The following is an 18,277-nucleotide window of genomic DNA, read 5'->3' on the forward strand; positions in this document are numbered from 1 at the left end:
AGATGTTACCAGTACCTGGAACTAAGTGGACCAGATCTGTTAGGAGTTTTGTGGCCGTGATGATTCTGGCCAACAAAGGTCTGGCTTCCAGGAACGTTTGAGTGTTGTTCATATACAGGATCATTGAGTTGCACAACGTCACCACTCTGTGGAAACAAAAATACTTCTTCTGTAATACAAAGATCTTAGGAAAGACTAAACAAAAACACTTCTTCTGTAATACAAAGATCTGAGGAAAGACTAAACAAAAACACTTCTTCTGTAATACAAAGATCTGAGGAAAGACTAAATAAAAACACTTCTTCTGTAATACAAAGATCTTAGGAAAGTCTAAACAAAAAGACTTCTTCTGTAATACAAAGATCTTAGGAAAGTCTAAACAAAAACATTTCTTCTGTAATACAAAGAACTGAGGAAAGACTAAACAAAAACATTTCTTCTGTAATACAAAGATCTTAGGAAAGACTAAACAAAAACACTTCTTCTGTAACACAAAGATCTGAGTAAAGACTAAAAAAAATAAATCAAAACTTAATATCAATTGTTTGACCAAAGTCAGTAGTGTTAGTGCAGAAAAGCTGAAGTCTCTAGTTTGTAAAAACTCTTTGACCTCTGCAATTAGGCTATATTCTTCTACAACTCATAAATTTTTATGTTTAGTAATGAAGCTTTTTCATTTGTCTAAAAAGCAAAAAAATAATCCAAGTGAGGCAAATCGTCTGTTGACCCATCAGGGTAGGCTATAGCTTATAAAATTGTAGTTTGGAGGAGAGTGTGCAGAGAGTGAATTTGACCATTGTAAATTTACGAAAAGAAATGGAGATGTTTAAAAGTTTAATTTACACAAAATTTATAAGAAAAAAATTGCACATTAGTATCCTCTGTCTGTCCCATGATAACTCATTCACGTCATGATACAGCAATCTGTTGAACCCATTTCATATACGTATGAGCTTATGGGCTACTATGTCAGTGCTAATAACGTGCACATAGTAAGTAAACAAATTGGACAGATTAAATGATTTTTTTTCTACACCACAGTAAAACATAGATCTACGAACGTGAACATTTAGAAAATATTCTCACTGTGAGCTTTCTGCACTTTGTAAAGAGGTGAGAGTGTTCAGCACTGGTGTTAACCACGTCATGACCGAACCCTCGTCCATCTGAGCATACTGCAGCTGTTCTCCCATGTCGATGAGCCGCAAGACTGAGGAATGAAACGCCTCCCACACTGACACGCGACTGCTCTCGTTGAACTGGCTGTTCAATAGCATGTCAAGCTGTTGAAGAAGACAGCATAACTTGTATAAATATAATATAACGTAAACTTGTTTTCTTCTGTGGATGAGACAGATATTGAATTATAAAGAAATAAAGAATCAGATTTAATTAAATCATCTAACAGCCACTATTTTCTTCAACATAATGTTCTTGAACTAGATCTAGTGCAAAACTAGTGTGTGAGTTTGTGTGTGTGTGTGTGTGTGTGTGTGTGTGTGTGTGTGTGTGTGTGTGTGTGTGTGTGGGTGTGTGGGTGTGGGTGTGGGTGTGAGTGTGGGTGTGTGTGTGTATGTGAGTGTGCGCATGTGTGTGTGTGAGAGTGTGTTGACATGAGCATGTGAATGTATGTATTTACAATACCGTAGCCAATTTCTCTTCTTGAAAATCAATACAATGTTATCTTATTGTATATTATCTTGAACTCAGAATTTAAAGACAATCTTCTTTAAAGAGTTGCTTACTTGAAGCAGCACGTCACCAGCTCTGAACAGAGACAGGAACTCAAGGAAACTGGAAGACCTCTGCTCCACCGCCTGGCACAAGTGCTCTTGGATCCGAGTCACATCCGTTCCTTGAGGGAAGCTGAAATAGGTACTCAGCAAAGAGTTTCCTTTGCAGATCAGGTCCCATGAGTCAGTCAGGGAAAATTGGTAAAACTGTGGACAGAAATATATTGTATATCATCTGCTGAGAACTATAGGTTTGGAATTTTTGTTGTGAGAAAAATCGATAAATAAGTGTAAAAATGAGACACAATGCGAAACTACAAATGTGGCAGCATGCTGGGAGGGTTCATTTGATATTTACAGATATGATGGAATATCATTTGAGCCAATTTGGCTGTTTTTGATATTTTGGCCAAGATGAACACGGTCATTTCTAACTCTCAGATGACAATGTAAGAAATTGAAGCTAAGGACAGCCTACAACACAAAATGCAAAGACAGATGAAAGCTTTTTTAAGGATGTTATGGTTGTAATAATGGGACAATTGTAGTTTTTGCTATTAAAATAAAATATAAAGTTAAAATATGTTGAGCTGTAGTTAACTGTGAGTCGTCATGGCAACATTCACATTTTGCTAGGAAGAGTCTAGAACAAAAGGGACACAGCAATGCAGTAGAAGCAGTACACCGCACAAAACTATCAACCCTCTCTCCACTTCATGGACGAAATTAACTAAGAACAGCACAGCTTAGAACTGCATGACAGCAGCCATAAGTGCAAGAAATTGGTCTTAGGCAGAAATCTTGGTCAAGAATATTTCATTTTCAATTAAATGAATAAATATTCATCTGACTGCGATGAATAGACTTTTCTCTCATTGCAGTAAATAAACGTTAATTTCCTTTCAAACAACTATTTATCAGTCCCATGGTCAAATCAGTTTAACCGTGCTACTTTCCTATTGATAACATTGGCTCATAAAAAGTCTACCCAATCTTCCTCACAGAAAACAAATGACAATCATTACAATAATAATAATAGTCCTACAGGCAATAATAATAATAGTAATAATAATAATAATAATAATAATAATAATAATAATAATAATAATAACTGCATTGTGTAGTCCATTTCCACACTCTACATTATGCTCTATGCTTTACAACCATTTATATCCCAGCAGACCATAGATAACTCAGAAACATTCTCGGCTTCCCAGGAAGCATACAGTTCAAGCTGTGGATTTCATGCACACATACACTGACAAACTGACAAGATCTTTCATTTCCCATGGCCAGGTATCTATTTCCACCTTGATGAAGTAAGGAAAATTTGTGTAAAGTGCCTTTCCCAGGGACACAACATTGGGCTCCTGACAGGATTTGAACCCCCGACTTTTTGGTTGAGAGTCTGAGAGTCTTACCGCTAGACCACAGTCCGGCAAGGAAAACAATTTTGAAAATGTTGCCTCATTGCTGAAAATTTTTCAAACAAAAATGATAATGATATAATACAATGATTTTCACCCACTTCAGCATTGAAGCACATACCAGGGCGGGGTTGATGCTTGCAGTTAACACCTCTGCTGAATTTGAAGTCCCAAAAACGTTGTTAATAAGGGATGAAACTCTGTTGGAATCAGGCAGGACATCTGACAGACGTACGCTTGCATTTTTATCTGGATGTAGAATAAATAGTAAAATAAATATAAATTCTACTCTGCATGCAAAAATGGACAGTAAAATATATATAATTTCTGCTTGCTTTCAAAAATGTGTTTCAAAAGGGTTCCCTTTCAAAAGATAAAACTGTCAACAAAAATGAAAATTAACCTGGACTAACATCAAAACAGGAAAAAGTTGGAATTTTATTTAAAATTTATCAAAACTATCCATACTAACAGGTTCTGATATGAAAGGGACATGAAGTGATAAATTCTTTTACAGAAAAATCCAATCAGTACTGTATGGATTGCTTTAACTGATTTTTCCCAAGAGAGTCAGTTCATTTTCAGATTAAACTTCACTTACTAATATGATCAATGTTGTTGCTGATGAAGTCCAAAGAAGATGATGTGAATCGCAAAAATTGCTTGAATCTGATCCAGTCATCAGAGGGTGCAGTCATTGCCTCTGCAACTTGCAGGTACGACAGGCCACTAGAATAACAGGATTGTATATTTTTTAGTATTTGACATCAAGGTATATCTCAGATGCAAAAAATGAAAGAATGTACATCAAAATTATACATACAAAATGCAGGGCAGAGAACAATTTGGAAAAAAAAGAAATGCAAGATGTGAACATTTAAAAAACCAAAAAGCTCTTGGATAGAATCTGATACAGGTTTCTCTTTCCAAAAGATGTGAACATTTAAAAAACCAAAAAACTCTTGGTTAGAATCTAATAAAGGTTTCTCTTTCCAAAAACTGAAGTGCATTATACTCAATACTGATATTCCAACAAACAAAAAATTACTCCCTGGTGACAGAAAATGGGGAGTTATGACCCAGTGGGACTCAGCAGCTTTCACACCAGTGTGTTGTGATTCAAACTTATCAAAGTGAATTTTACCAAATACCAGCTGCTCAAGCCTTTACATACATCACACAAAAATGTTACTTGACCAGACAACTTAGTGTAAAGCGCATAGAGCCTGCTGTTGAGCGGGGATATGCGCTATACAAATGCTATCTGTTATTATTATTATCATTATTACAACTCTTTGTTTTGAGTGCAAATAGAAGTGTTGATGCAACATACAAAAAGTGGAACATAAACGCCCAAGTAAGAAACTGAAAAGCAGAACACATTTCATAATAGGTCTGTGCAGTAAAGAACAATTATTTTTCAGGTTGGTAAAATGTTTGAAAGTGGTCAATTTGACTAGATTCTATTAAAAAATCTTTAAGAAAAAACAGTCATTTTGTTGTGGTTAAGAAATATCTGTACCAGAGGAAACTGATCAAGTTTTTCAAAATCTTGCTGCTGTTCTTTAGTACAAGTGAACTCAGAGATTGATATTAATCAGTTTTCTCTACATCTTGAGTCATTCCTTAAGAAAAATGACACTCATAGGCTAGTGCAAGCGTACCATTGTATTATATGGTAATATGCACAGATGTGTGTGGAGGACAGGATGTGTGAGAAAGTGTTTGTATAAGGGTATGCACAAACATGTGCACATGCGTGTGTGTGCATATTTGGGGGGGGTTTTTGTGTGTTTTTTGTGTGTGGGGGGGGGGGTGGGGTTGTGTGTGTGTGTGTGTGTGTATGTGTGTGTACGTGGTGAAACAGCAAACCATTGTGCCAGGATCTGGACAATAAAGATGTATCTATCTTATCTTATCTTAAAGACACAGTTCCACCACTGACCTCTCCAGAGTCTTGTCAAACAGTATGTCTTTGACCGCATCCCATGTTGTTCTCACATAAGTCAGACTAGATTGGTCAACCTTTTTAAGAGTCAAAAGGGAAGTCAAACGCTCCAGGTTAGCCATTAGCTCCACCCAACCAACTGACTGATCAGGCATAGGGTCAGATGATGACCTTCCATTCAGAGACGATATCTGAAAGACAAGAGTAGCATCAATTATAAGACATGAATAGCTCACAAAACCATGAAGAGTAACTTAAAAAATGATTGTTTAAAACTGTTCTGTCTTAAAGTTAAATAATCTTATAATCAAATACTTATTTTTCCATAGCTTAGTTCAACAAAACATCCTTAACACAATTGTGAGAGTCTGAGCCAAAAGAAAATATTTTTCCACTTCAAATGAGAAACTTGACTGAAGTCACAGATTGTGGAGATGTGTGACAAACATTTTACCCATAACGAAATTGTGTAAGTCTTTATTGGAACATAAGCCAAATGAAAATGAACTGCACTGACGAAATGAAACTGTCTTTAATGTAAGACTTACCTTCTCAAATAACAGAATGATTTCTGCTTGTGAGAGTCCTGCTTCTTTCAACTTTGGTAGCCACTTGGAAGGTTGAAGGGAGCAGAATACATCTCCAACGGTCAAATTTGAATTTGAGTGCACTGGTTCTGTACTTATCACATTTCTGCAGATATCTCCAATGTTGGCTTCCAAACGCTTCACCTATAAAGACAAATAGACATGCAACTGCTATTATTAGATGCTGCTACTATACCAGTATCCTCATCAATAGAAGGGGTTTCAACCATTTCACATGAGAAGCTTACGGAAGATTCTTGGAATAAGATAGGAAGGCAAGGTAACCAAACAGAGGTACTGGAAATATCAGGAGTTCTCATGTTATTTGCACTACTCATGTAGCACATAATCAGAGCATATTGCTGAAGATGTTTTCTTCTCCCTGTAAGTGAGTCCAGGTTCATTGAACCCCCATTCTGGTTTACACATTGAGTTGGTTAATATTGTGTGAACTACAATAATGGAAGGAACTCAATCTCCAAAAGAGCATTTCTCTGTACTAAGCCAACAAGATTTTAAACCCTGTCATTCCCAAAAAGGAAATGAAAGCTAAAATTTTCTCCCCTAGGAGAAATAAAATAAAGTGTTTCTGTCATGCCTAACTTCACAACATACAAAGTAAAGATTCTTAGACACAAATATTTTAAAATATAAATTGTGGAGAGTGAACTTTACTAAAATTGAATCAAAAAGTTCACCTGTGAGGATAGGTAGACAGTTTCAATCACTGAGTAATGAAGGTCAAAATCGAGCAGAGTAGAAGCAAGATTCAACAAGCTCTCAGGGTCTTGCACAATCGTTTCTAGAGTCATGCCATTTGCTGAAAAATAAAAGAATAAAATTGGTCTTGCGATGTGTAATAATTGTCAAAAAACAAATGTTAGCAAAATGAAACTTAATTGATAATAATTTATGAAACAATTTAGCCTTTCAATTAATACTGCATTAATAAATGATATGCTCAAAACAAAGAAGAGAGACTTGACATATAGACAAGTAAATATAGCCTTCGTAAACAGTAACTTCTAGGATTCAAAATTCAAATTCTAAATGTCGAGAACAAGAAAAAAATGCATAATGTAAGTACAATTGTTAAACCTAACTTCACAACGCACAAAGTAAAGATTCTTAAACACAAATATTTTAAAATGTAAACTGTGGTGGTCAATGCATGCCAAACAGCAGAATATAGAATCTATGACCCATATCACTTGCAATTGTAATTGTAAATGTTATACCCCACCCCCCTCGCTGAACATAATTTAGATCATAATTAGAAGGTGGGCTGTTTCAACCCTTCCAGTCAGGACAAAATCTGGGCTGAGAGAGAGACAACATTTCAGCAAGCTGACAAGAAACTTAAAATTATAAAAAAAGAAACCCTTCCCACATAAAAATTAAACTCATGTCCTTTGCATGTGATGGCAAAAAACAAACCATTACACCACAGTCACAGACACCATTGACCCATCTCAAAATTAACGGTTCTTGTTTAATTACCTTTTAGAGCCTCTAGAATATCCACAATGGGCATTACAGCAAAAGTGTTCAGTGCAGACATGATCTCCATGGCTTCTGGCTCCTGTTGCAGAGGACCTTCCAGTGCAAGGCCAGCCAGCTGAAGGAGCCGGAAAATTCTGGAAGCATAATGAAAAAAGTTGAAATTCATTCTCACCCCTTTCATTGGTCATATAATTCTTCAACGTCTTGCAAACTTCTCAATTACAATTTTAAGACAACAGATTTTCATAGGTTTTCATTAATGTGTACAAATGAGTGTGTGTGTGTGTGTGTGTGTGTGTGTGTGTGTGTGTGTGTGTGTGTGTGTGTGTGTGTGTGTGTGTGTGTGTGTGTGTGTGTGTGTGTGTGTAATCTTATGTGTACACGTAGACTACATATTTGCATGTCTGAAGGTATGTGCAAGTGTACAAGTGCATACACTGACACAAACATCTTTAGTCTAATAACACCCCCCCCCCCCTCCCGCCAATACATTGTGATATCTACTTCATTGGAATAAAGTAGAATTAGTAAGTCAATCATTTTTGGTAATGTTTTCTTTATTATTAATTAACTTAGAGTTTACTCAATGATCTATTCTGTGTTCAAATGGAAACAAGTAAGTTTTTTAAAAGAATGATAATTGTTTCACAAATGTATTTTATAATTTTTGTTAAAGTTTCATTAGTTACTCATATACTCTATGAGTCAATACCTCACTCTCATATTCTGCTCTGTTCTCAACGTATCAACAGTAAATATTTTAAAATGAACGACAAAGTTTTTCTTACTGTGCAGGGTTTGTAGCAATGTCTTCCAGGTAGTTCAAAGTTTGGGAGAAATCAAAAAGGTCCTGGAGTTTTGAGCTGACTGCAAGTGATGAGTTGGCTATTGCCTCTACAACTGAAGCAAACTCTTGAACATTTTGTGAGAAGCCAGTAATGTCGGGAGTGATGCTTGAGTTGCTCCAAATCTCTGTCAGCTGAAGATGACAAGGCAATAATTACAAATCTTTCATATTAGCAGCAATAGAATTGTTTTTTCATCACCCATAGAAAGGTTGTACATGGACAAAAGTTAAGTTATGGAATAGTGTAAAATAAAAGGAGGACGAGGGGAGGAGAAAACAGGAGAGCAAATAAGAAACAGCGTGGGATGAATGAGAGATTCCCCTCTGTCTTTGGGCTTTCAATCTAAATTTTTGTGCAATATCTTTTTTACCCCAGCCGAGAAAGTCAACAACATCATTCTATGCTGTGACTTCTCCTTTAATGGATAAAGTCCTTTCAGTTGCAATGTGAGTTCGATGTACTGTAATAGTATTGTCCAAAGTGATCATTCAATTTTACATTTTGCACCTCAAGACATTGTGGTTGTTATATAAGGCTCAAAATAAGGTTTTAAATTTTGAAGTAAATTTCATGAGAATGCTGAAATACCTGAGCCCGCAACTTGTCATAATCCACAAAGTTCTCAATCTCTGACATGACAGTGTCTGTGACGGTAGAGCAGATGACTGTGGACACGTCTTTCACGGTGTTGCTAGGAGTGGGCTGGCCTGTCAGTTCTGCGGCCACTCCCCCAGGCTGACCACATAACACCCCAGTCCTGTCCATATCTTGGAAGAGTCCAATCAGCTATAGAAAAGGAATACAACAGCATTTCAATTGCAAGCGTATGTCATGTAGGCAAAGGTAAAAAATCCTTATTTGTATCACAGAATCAACATTCTTAAAACAAATAGGCCCCCACCCTCTCTCTCTCTCTCTCTCTCTCTCTCTTTCTCTCTCTCTCTCTCTCCCACAACTCTTTCTCTCTTGACACTTTCTCACCTTCACAGAATAAATCTGATTATAGGTACAAAGTTACCATTAAAACACTTGAGAGCATTAAATGATCTTACTGTGTTATCGACCTTAAAATGCTAGTTTAAAATCTCTAATTAAAAAAATAGTAATCTGTCACAAAATAGGACTTATTATCCTACTGCAGGACATGTAAATTTGGGGGTAAGCAAGAAGTTATCACCTTTGCAAGATCAATTTCGTTGTTGAGCCATGCTTGGGCAATGTTCTTTCCCATTCGCATGTATGCCTCTATGAGCTGTGCCAAGCCATCAGCATTGTTCAACAAAGTGGAAACACTAATCGAGCCACCTGAGAATGAAAAAAAAGACAGTGAAAATGTTTAAGAATGTATAAGTACATCAGGACCAAGTATAGAAACTGGACATAGCAGTCTTGCTCTCGTAACAATTAGCCTATTTCAAATGATGAACAAGACCAAAATCAACTTAAAAAAAAAAAAAAGAAGAAGAAAAATCAGAGTGAGTTACATGTAAAACTACAAAACATTAAATAATTTTATAAGGTGTAGCCACAGTACATAACAATGGCAAACAAGGCCAGTAGTAACCTCTAAATTCAACAACACAGGTACTGATAAATGGCATTAATCGTGTGAGGGAAGAGTTGTGAAAACAGTAAAATTCCAGCACTGTATTGTGCCATATTCACCCAGTTAACATGCCTTCTTACCATCGTCCATTAAACTTCTACCATCTTAATCATCTTCTTATAATTAGTACTCCTATGACCTTTAAAGCATGCATTAGAATACCGATGAGTTACAGTCAGAATACTGAGGAATTATCAACCTTAACACTATTAATGTTTATAATTACTGTTCATTTATATTATGCATGTGACTGTGAGCCTGTTTATGAGTGCAGGCACACAATTGTATTATTATGGTTATGTCCACAGATGTGTGGGAGAGAGGATATGTGAGGGAAGAGTGTGTGTGTATGTGGGTGTCCACATGTGTGTGTGTGCATGTTTTTGTTTGTTTGTGTGTGTGTGTGTGTGTGTATGCATGTGTGCGTGTGTGATGAAACACCAAACCAATGTGCCAGGATCAGGACAATAAAGATGTATCTTATCTAGTCACTGTGAAGGACAAAAACTGATCTCCTTACTTTGTATAGCTTTGAGATGCTCTATTGCCACATCCATGAGCACATTGGCCGAGTTGATGGTCTTTGCAACGTTCTGGTATGTGCCTTGGTCCAGCACAGAGGGCAGGAGAATGTCAGTGATGTCCAAAGACCTTTAGAGAGAAAGTTTGGAAGGTAAATAGAAAATTTAAGTTGATCATCCGAAATAAATAGGGCTCTAAGTTATTGGCTCTTGGAACCCCCATGAAAGATGTTTTTCAGTTTTTCTTTCCACAGTTTAAGCTGGTGCAAACGTGCATACTGCATATCCATTTAAATATGTGTATTAATCATAAGTATGCTGTATTTAGTATTCATGATTGAGATAGAAAAACATCACAGCAGAAGTCTAGTGCTTCAAACCTTGATGAGACAGAATTTGGTGAAACAGAATGCAGAGCCTCAAACATTTCCATTTACTCACTGCTCCCTGTTTTAACTCACAGCCATTGGCAAAATAAAGATAAACAAACAATAAATTCAAAAAGTGTCCAGCCACTGAGGAAAAATTCAACTTATGGCAACAACAAAATTAGAACAAATAATCAACAGGAGTCAGGAAAGAACATTACCATTTTGATTGGTCCAGATGGGGCTAATAAGATATTTCAAGGCTCGTGAGCAATGACTGATTTCTTTTAAAACATGACCAGGAAGTACTCCGGGAATCTTAGCAATGGGAAAGAAACAAGTGTCACAGCTGTAGCTGAGACAACTTATCAAACTGAATACTAAAGAATTCAAGGACACTGAGTGCCTTAAACGTCCACGACGATGGTTTTAATTTATAAGAAAAAAGCTCTTCTATCCTAATAACACCATGCGCTCTGCATCTAGCCAGATACTAATTTTTCATATATAGCGTACCACTTTGCTGCTTGATCCATCAGTGTCCGAGCCAGCTGAGTCTCAGCTCTTGACAGGGAGTCCTGGAAGCTCTTCAGGTCCAGTAGGTCCTCGATAGAGCGGCTGCCGTCCAAGTATTGGTTGATGATGGTGGTCAAGAGGTTCACAAATTTCTCCATTTCCTGACCAGTGGCAAGGCTGTCCAAACTGCTTCTCCCTTCCTCTAGTTCCTTCTGGATGACCTCCATCTTACAAAGGAAATACAGAGACAAAAAAAGTATGATAAGAGTACGCTCTTTTGTTTATGAGCCTTCTACCTCTTCTGGAATTTGGGGTGGAGGGTTAATATAATCTCTCTGTGAATCTTTGTATTCATAACTTACCTGCAGTTTAAAAGGAACACTTTAATTTGAAATTCCTAATCAGTTCATCTTGATTTTCTAGTCTAAAAATGTCATTTCCATTACAAAATGTCCTAGCGTGTTCATTTTTACAGTAATATATTAAATCAGGACTTCTTTACTGTTCAAACACACATAATTTTTTAACCAGCACACATCTTAATCCAGGTAACAAAGAAGAATACATTATCTTTAAAAGTTAGGTTATTATTCACAGCACGTATCCTATCTCATGAAAATTCCACATAACCTTTAAAGAAAAAAATTAGAGAGGTACAGGGATTTCAGCCCATACATGTACACTAGTGAAAAGATTTGATGCCTCTCACCTGACGATAAATCTCATAACCATTTGCCTGTAACATGATAGACTGCCACAGCAACTCTGTTTGGTTAGAAGTGCAAGTCTGAGACTGAAGCTCTTGGAGAGACTGCCTCTCGCTCACAGCCACTTTGACAACTGACCATAGACCATCTCCACACAGGACATCTACAGGGTTGGAAGTTCTCATCACACGAGACAACTGAAACAGAATGATGCAAACCTCAAAGTTATAATTTTCTCATTTTCAGGTGTGCAGCGAACCTTGTCTTGCAACATATCCAACTGCTTAAATAAAGAAAAGTTCTAGATTATATGAAATTCAAAAAGATGGGTACAGAGCATTATGAATTTGAGTATACTGGCAAAAGTAGAACTTCAAAATATGTTGAAAAATTTAGGCTTGTTTCCACCTCAAAATGTTTCCTGAAAGAAAGTGAGGAAATATGCATTAAATTTGTCCATCAACTCACTTAACTTTTCACTATAAAACCCACACTGAAACAAGACAATCTTTAAATAACATAATACGCTGTTTATGCACTAATACTAAAAGGTTCTCTTTGAGACAACAGAATAAAAACATATTAAACACGCCGAATGCATCAGTTGCAAATTAAACTTACTTCCTTGACATCAACTTCTGCGCTGAGAATTTTATTGAGGATGTTTGGATCAGCCAGGATTGGTTTGATGATCTTTCCAACCTCTGTGTTATTCAGCAAGACTGCCAGGTTTATTGGTTGACCTAAGGAGGAAGACAATTTAGTTTGAATGTCCCGTTTCAGATGAATCAAGTAAAAACACTTTGCGGAGTCCTAAAAGAGCAAAAATTAATGTCCATTTCGTATTTGCTGAGGATGATACTTTGGCAATATAAAATGTACATCTCCAAACAAAAATATAATACCAGAAAGCAAGGAGAAGGACTAGAAAGGTAAAGAAAAATAAAGCCGAACATGTGAATAAACATCAACAATTGGATTGGCATTCTCACAGTTAATTTTTAAAAGCTGTTAAAAATCAAGGAAATTGCAGATAACAACTAACTGAAATCTGCTGAAGCAATAAAAATGTCCAGGTCTTGTCTATCTATTGAATTTTAATCACACAGTCTCTTTTACACACAAAAGGCTTATCTTTTCCAGCTCTAGCAGGAACTCGAAGTCTCAAATGTTGCAGTCTCAGGGCATATTGCCCGTTGTGCCTTACAGCTGACTCATTTGAAAAGAAAACTATAAAGCATCTCACACTCAGCTTCAGACAATTAAATGTTGCTAAAACTTGATGTGCATAGAGCTCTCTAAACCAACCTTCAATTGATGTCAGGAATGCATTGAAATTCTGTAGGTACAACCGTATGAAACGCAGAGCAAAATTCAACGTCTTGACTTCGGTAACATTGCTCATTCCTCTGAGTACATCATTTAGTCTGAAAGAAGAAATGATATGAGCTAATAATGATAGTGTTTGATGATCAGTTAAACTTATAATGTAAAAAACTAAAGGAAAATGAGAGACTTGGTGAGGTTAGTTCACATATTAAGGCTGGGAAATGTCGACAATACATATTGAAATTGAAGGAAAGCAGTTGTCACCAGCAGTAGTAACAGTTGAGTTAGTATTTTCTCTATAGCTTGACAAGCTTTTCTTCCTGCAGCCAATTTATAAACACTTCAATAAAAGTAAAAGAAAAACAATTCACATCCTAGAGGGAAAGGAACTTTTAAAAAGTCAGACAACATAAATGTAATCTTTATAGCTTTGACCACCCACTGTTATTGGTGAAGAGAAACCAAAGTTCTATTTAAATTTACCTTAAGAGAGGGGGGAGGGGCGGCAGCTGAAGGCTATCTTGCTTATTAGAGGATCAAATGTTACCAAATTTCACACATATAACAAGCACAGTCAGGAGTCTTAAATCCTCAATTAAATTTGAGAAAAAAAATTCATTTCCATGGATTCAACGGCCATATTGAATTTTGTTGACATGTCTTACGTAATTAATACCGCACTAATTTTTTATGGAAATAAATTGGTTTTTTGCCTACATCTTGGCACACAATCGATCTACAAATCTGGGTGATGAATTTTTCCTGTACCTACTAGAACATTTTTAATGAATTTTTTCCTGAAGTAGTATTCATGCTTGCAAAAAATCTGTGAAAATCCACACTCCAAACACCACCAACAAAAAACTATTCCATATATAAAAAATTCATCAAATTATTTTTTTAGTATTACATCTTTTCTTCATTCTCTTAAAATTTCATGAAGATTGGATAAAAAAATAGTGGAATTATTACAACAAGTATATATAGAAAACCATGTTTCGAGAAAATGGGCGATAAAAAAAAAAGAAAGATTGACTTTATGAGGAAATGGCGGTGACAAACATGCCTGGTATGGGAAGAAATAAGGCTTTAGGGGGTTCTTATGTGGTGAAATAGTTGTAAGAGAGGCTGAAGAAGCTAAAACCTTAAAATCTATAGTTTTGAGCCGAATCGGGACTTTCAGGGTGTAGCCCCCCTCCTCCCTTAAGCAAACTATTCTCTTTAATACAACTATTATCATTATCTCATTATCATTATACTATTCAATATTATCAACTTATCTCCTGGTGTGCTCAACCTCACAGCCTTTTTGGAAATTATTTCTTAAAATGTGTGTAAATTAGTTGAAAATTGCACTTATGTAAAATTACAAAAAAGTGTCCCTATAGATATAATCATTTTCTAGGAGGACAATTATAAAATTCGAATAAATACTCACATGGAAGTAGTAATGCTCAGGTAGTTCTTAGTGAAGCTGTCCAGTAAACAATCGGCTGTACAATCATCAGTCAACAGTTCCATCAGACGTGACTCGTTGACCATCAAGACATTTTCAAGATCATGGTCACCAAACATGATGTAATCTACCTGAGTCAGGTTTTCAATCTTTGATATCAGTGAGTCAATGTTCCTCATAAATTCCTCCGAGTTAAATGGACTTGTACTGTTAAAGGAATTCATCAGCTGAAATTAAAAGTCAAAACAAAAAAATGAAAAGACCAATGAGAGAAAAGGTGATTCATTATATTGACCAACAATCAGAAAAAAAGTTACATAATACAAAGCATATTTTTTGTGTGATGAAGAGAAGGAATGAGAGATAATAGCTTCAAGGGGCTCTGCAATGAGTTTGATGAACTCTCAATGGTGATATCCCATTAACTAAGCAAAACTGTACCACTATATTACTTGGTGAGCCATACAAATACAGTGTGTTATTATATGGAATGGTATAACCTTCTCTACAAATAAAACAATTGCTTCACATTTTTTTCAGAAGAAAGAAGGTAATGGGAGGGAAGAAAACATTTTGACAAAACCAAACATGGAAGTGACCAAAAAAGCAGTGCTTCAAAATATAGTGCTCAAAACAGGACGCAAATGATACTCACTTTTTCCTCCAAATCCATGATGTTGAAAGAGGATGCTAGTTTCTCTGCAACAGTATCAAAATTCATACCACAGAGTGAATTCAGCAGTTCCGTGACATTGAATCCGGGCTTGACTTTGAACAGTTTTCTGAACTCTGATTCATCACAGAAGAGCTTCGTGAGACGTGAGGGGTCAGTAGTTGCAGCTATCCATTGCTGAGCCTGAAAAAAAAAGTGAGTAAAGACAAAATTTTCATGAAAAACACTCACAGTTCAATAAAACTGTGCATGTTCCTGAAAGAAAAATTGAGGGTTATCATTTCAGGGTTATCATTTCAGAGTGTTCCAACATTTATGTTTGCTTTCTATAAAAGTGGCTTAAAGCTTACCTCCAAAATTTAAAAAAGATCTCCTATATTCAAAGAAAACAGCTGTGATGTTTTCCTGCACCAAAGTTTCCGCTTCACAGAAAAATCTGACTAGATTTTAAAAAGTAATGTTTTTTTGTTCTAATGGTTGCATTATGGTTGTTGTTGGTAAATTAACATAAAAATCTAATAAAGTAAGAACCCATTTCTGTTGTTGTGTCAGTGGTTGGAATGGACAAGGAGCCAGAACCAGGATGAAAAAGTCAAAAGGACATATATTTAATTTCAGGCAGCCTGGAGTTGTTTTTTTCTGCCACTACAGTCAAATGCACAGGAAGTTTTTGCATGTAGAGGAAGGTAAACCTGCAATAGACAAGTTCCTGTAAAGGACACAGCTCTGCTAGGGAGACTAGGATAAGCTTCAGCCCAGTGGGTATGATAGACCGTGTAGAGAGGAAACTTAACTCTCAAACTACCTAGTTTGATGTCACCTCTGATGTTAGCTTGTTCAATTTCATTTTGAATCCATTAGTAAAATACAGATTCAAAAACTCCATAAAAATTATATAAATGTTCAAAGTTACAAATTAAGAGAGAGGCAGACACTATTCCGACTTTACTAACCTTAGAGGCATCCAACTGAACAGCCAGGAGCCCAGTGATGGGATCAGGTTCCAGACTCAGGAAGCCATCAATGATGGCAACCACCTCAGGTACATCCTTGAACAATGCGGCAAGATCAAGCCTTCCATTTTGCAGCTGTAGACGAGCCATCAACTGATTCAGGTAGTTCAGAAGAGCATCTCCAATTCTAAAGATACCTCCAACAGTGCCTTCTAGGGCAGGATCCATACCAGATTCTAAAGCTGAGAGAGCAGAGAGCATCTTCCACAGTCTGTCTGTATCACTGTAGCTGCTGATGACAGCATCAAGGGTGGCGTCTGAGGTAAACACGGGAGGGTTTTTCATCAGAGCTTCCAAATTGTCGATCAGAGTGAGAATTTTATCAGCCACCTGATCCCAGTCAGCATGTGCCTTGCTGTCCCTCAAAGCAGCAACCATAGAGTTTAGATTGAAAGTGTTTGTCAAGTTTGAAAGTAAAACATCTGCATTGCCTGAACAAATAGCGCTGTACAAGGATGTTGTGTCAAAATTGGCTGGGAGATCCAAAAACTCATTCCATTTATTGGTGACACAAAATTCTGTCATGAAATCTTCAGAGAGGAACATTTCTGCCACAAGAGTTGCATTCTTAATTGGCGCCATGAGAACAGCTTCCAGGAAGCTTGAATCTAGTCCAAGGGAATAGAACAGGTCTTTTAGAGCTGGAATCTTCTTCACTGCGTTGCCCAGAGTGTAGGTAGCATTTTGCATGGACAGAATATTTTCATTCAAGATGTCCAAAATTGAGTTGAGGACAAGTCCAGTCTCTCTAAATCCATCCATAGCCAAAATGGGTTGCAACTGTTTAATGATGCTTTCAATTCTGAAACAGAGTAACCATTTTGAGTGAAAGGTGAATATCTTTTTATTTAGCTTAACAAGCAAGAGCACATTCAAACAATCATACATAATATGAATAAGCAACAACCAATATTTACTCAGCAATATTTACACAAGAAACTAGATCACATACATCCTTTACAGTCTTTTTCACCAGTCAAAAGGGAGGGGGGGGGGTGCAGAATTTGAAGACATTATTTTCTAAACATTCATTTTTACTATTAATAGTATCATTGTTTATTATCTACTTCTTTTTCCTCCTTTTAAACATGAACATAAATACCCTAATTCTGTTGAAGCATCAGAAATACCAAGCATACTGTTATAATGAGACTTCAGTTTTCTGCCAGTTAGAGATAGGTATTTGAACAACCAGAGCTGGTAGTAACGGAGTACAAGTACTCCGGTACTTGTACTTACGTTACAATTTTCGGTACTTTTACTGTACTCCGGTACATTTTTTAAACCAGTACTTTTACTGTACTCCGATACTTTTTATAAAAGTACTTTTGAGTACTTTTTAAGTACATTTTGAGTACTTTGGTAGCTTAATGAAAGGGTAAGTGCAGGCATTTCTGATTATAATTTACGGAGCAAAAACCCGATCAACCGCCAAGAGTTAAAAGTTGAGATCAAAGAACGGCCCGTCGCCTCAAAGATCAGCCACTATCGTGAATGTGATCACAAGCGTTGTAAAACTCCATGAAACGGTACAGTGTTTGCTCCAGACGGGATCACACCGAGGTGTGAACTGACCGATGCGTTTCTTTTCCCCAAACATCGCACTCGCATCTGAGCTCGCCACCTAAACTTACATCACTCCCTGGGTGGGTAGGGCCTACAAGTTCGCTCCAGGCAGGATCACATCAAACTGTGAACTCTTCCCTGACCATTGAAAGCAGTTTTTCCCGAATTTGCGAGACAACCTGAATTTTAATTAGTGTGGTCACATCGTAATGGTGCGTAATGACAAAGGAGGTTTTTTTTTTGGGGGGGGGGACTCAATCAGAGATGGAAAGCTAAAATTGTTGGACAGGTAAAGGGGAGGGGCAACTGGATAAACGTAGATAAAGATCTCAAGACTCACGATAGGCTAATGAGTGTGTATATATAATATTATTTATGGCATGCCTCATGCCACTGTGATTGGTAATCAAGGTTGACCACTCTTTGCTTGCCATATGTCATAAATCCACCCAGGGGTCACGTCAGTTCATGGGTCA

The 18,277-nt window shown here is 36.8% G+C and overlaps 1 protein-coding gene across 1 annotated transcript in view; it reads right to left on the minus strand.

Moving 5' to 3' along the window:
* Window positions 1-18,277, minus strand: part of LOC101860234 — a gene marked incomplete in the record, with an annotated part of 177,628 nt that overhangs the window by 55,623 nt on the left and 103,728 nt on the right. Inside the window, 20 exon segments of the mRNA XM_035973942.1 lie at window positions 16-146; window positions 1,087-1,283; window positions 1,746-1,940; window positions 3,282-3,409; window positions 3,762-3,889; window positions 5,106-5,299; window positions 5,657-5,839; window positions 6,394-6,515; window positions 7,196-7,332; window positions 7,987-8,177; window positions 8,635-8,832; window positions 9,224-9,351; window positions 10,173-10,303; window positions 11,058-11,284; window positions 11,767-11,961; window positions 12,386-12,507; window positions 13,073-13,191; window positions 14,532-14,776; window positions 15,205-15,405; window positions 16,176-17,037. Coding sequence (XP_035829835.1) covers window positions 16-146; window positions 1,087-1,283; window positions 1,746-1,940; window positions 3,282-3,409; window positions 3,762-3,889; window positions 5,106-5,299; window positions 5,657-5,839; window positions 6,394-6,515; window positions 7,196-7,332; window positions 7,987-8,177; window positions 8,635-8,832; window positions 9,224-9,351; window positions 10,173-10,303; window positions 11,058-11,284; window positions 11,767-11,961; window positions 12,386-12,507; window positions 13,073-13,191; window positions 14,532-14,776; window positions 15,205-15,405; window positions 16,176-17,037 — 4,034 coding nt within the window.

This window comes from Aplysia californica, unplaced genomic scaffold (assembly GCF_000002075.1).
Source record: "Aplysia californica isolate F4 #8 unplaced genomic scaffold, AplCal3.0 scaffold00037, whole genome shotgun sequence".
Lineage (NCBI taxonomy): Eukaryota > Metazoa > Mollusca > Gastropoda > Aplysiida > Aplysiidae > Aplysia > Aplysia californica.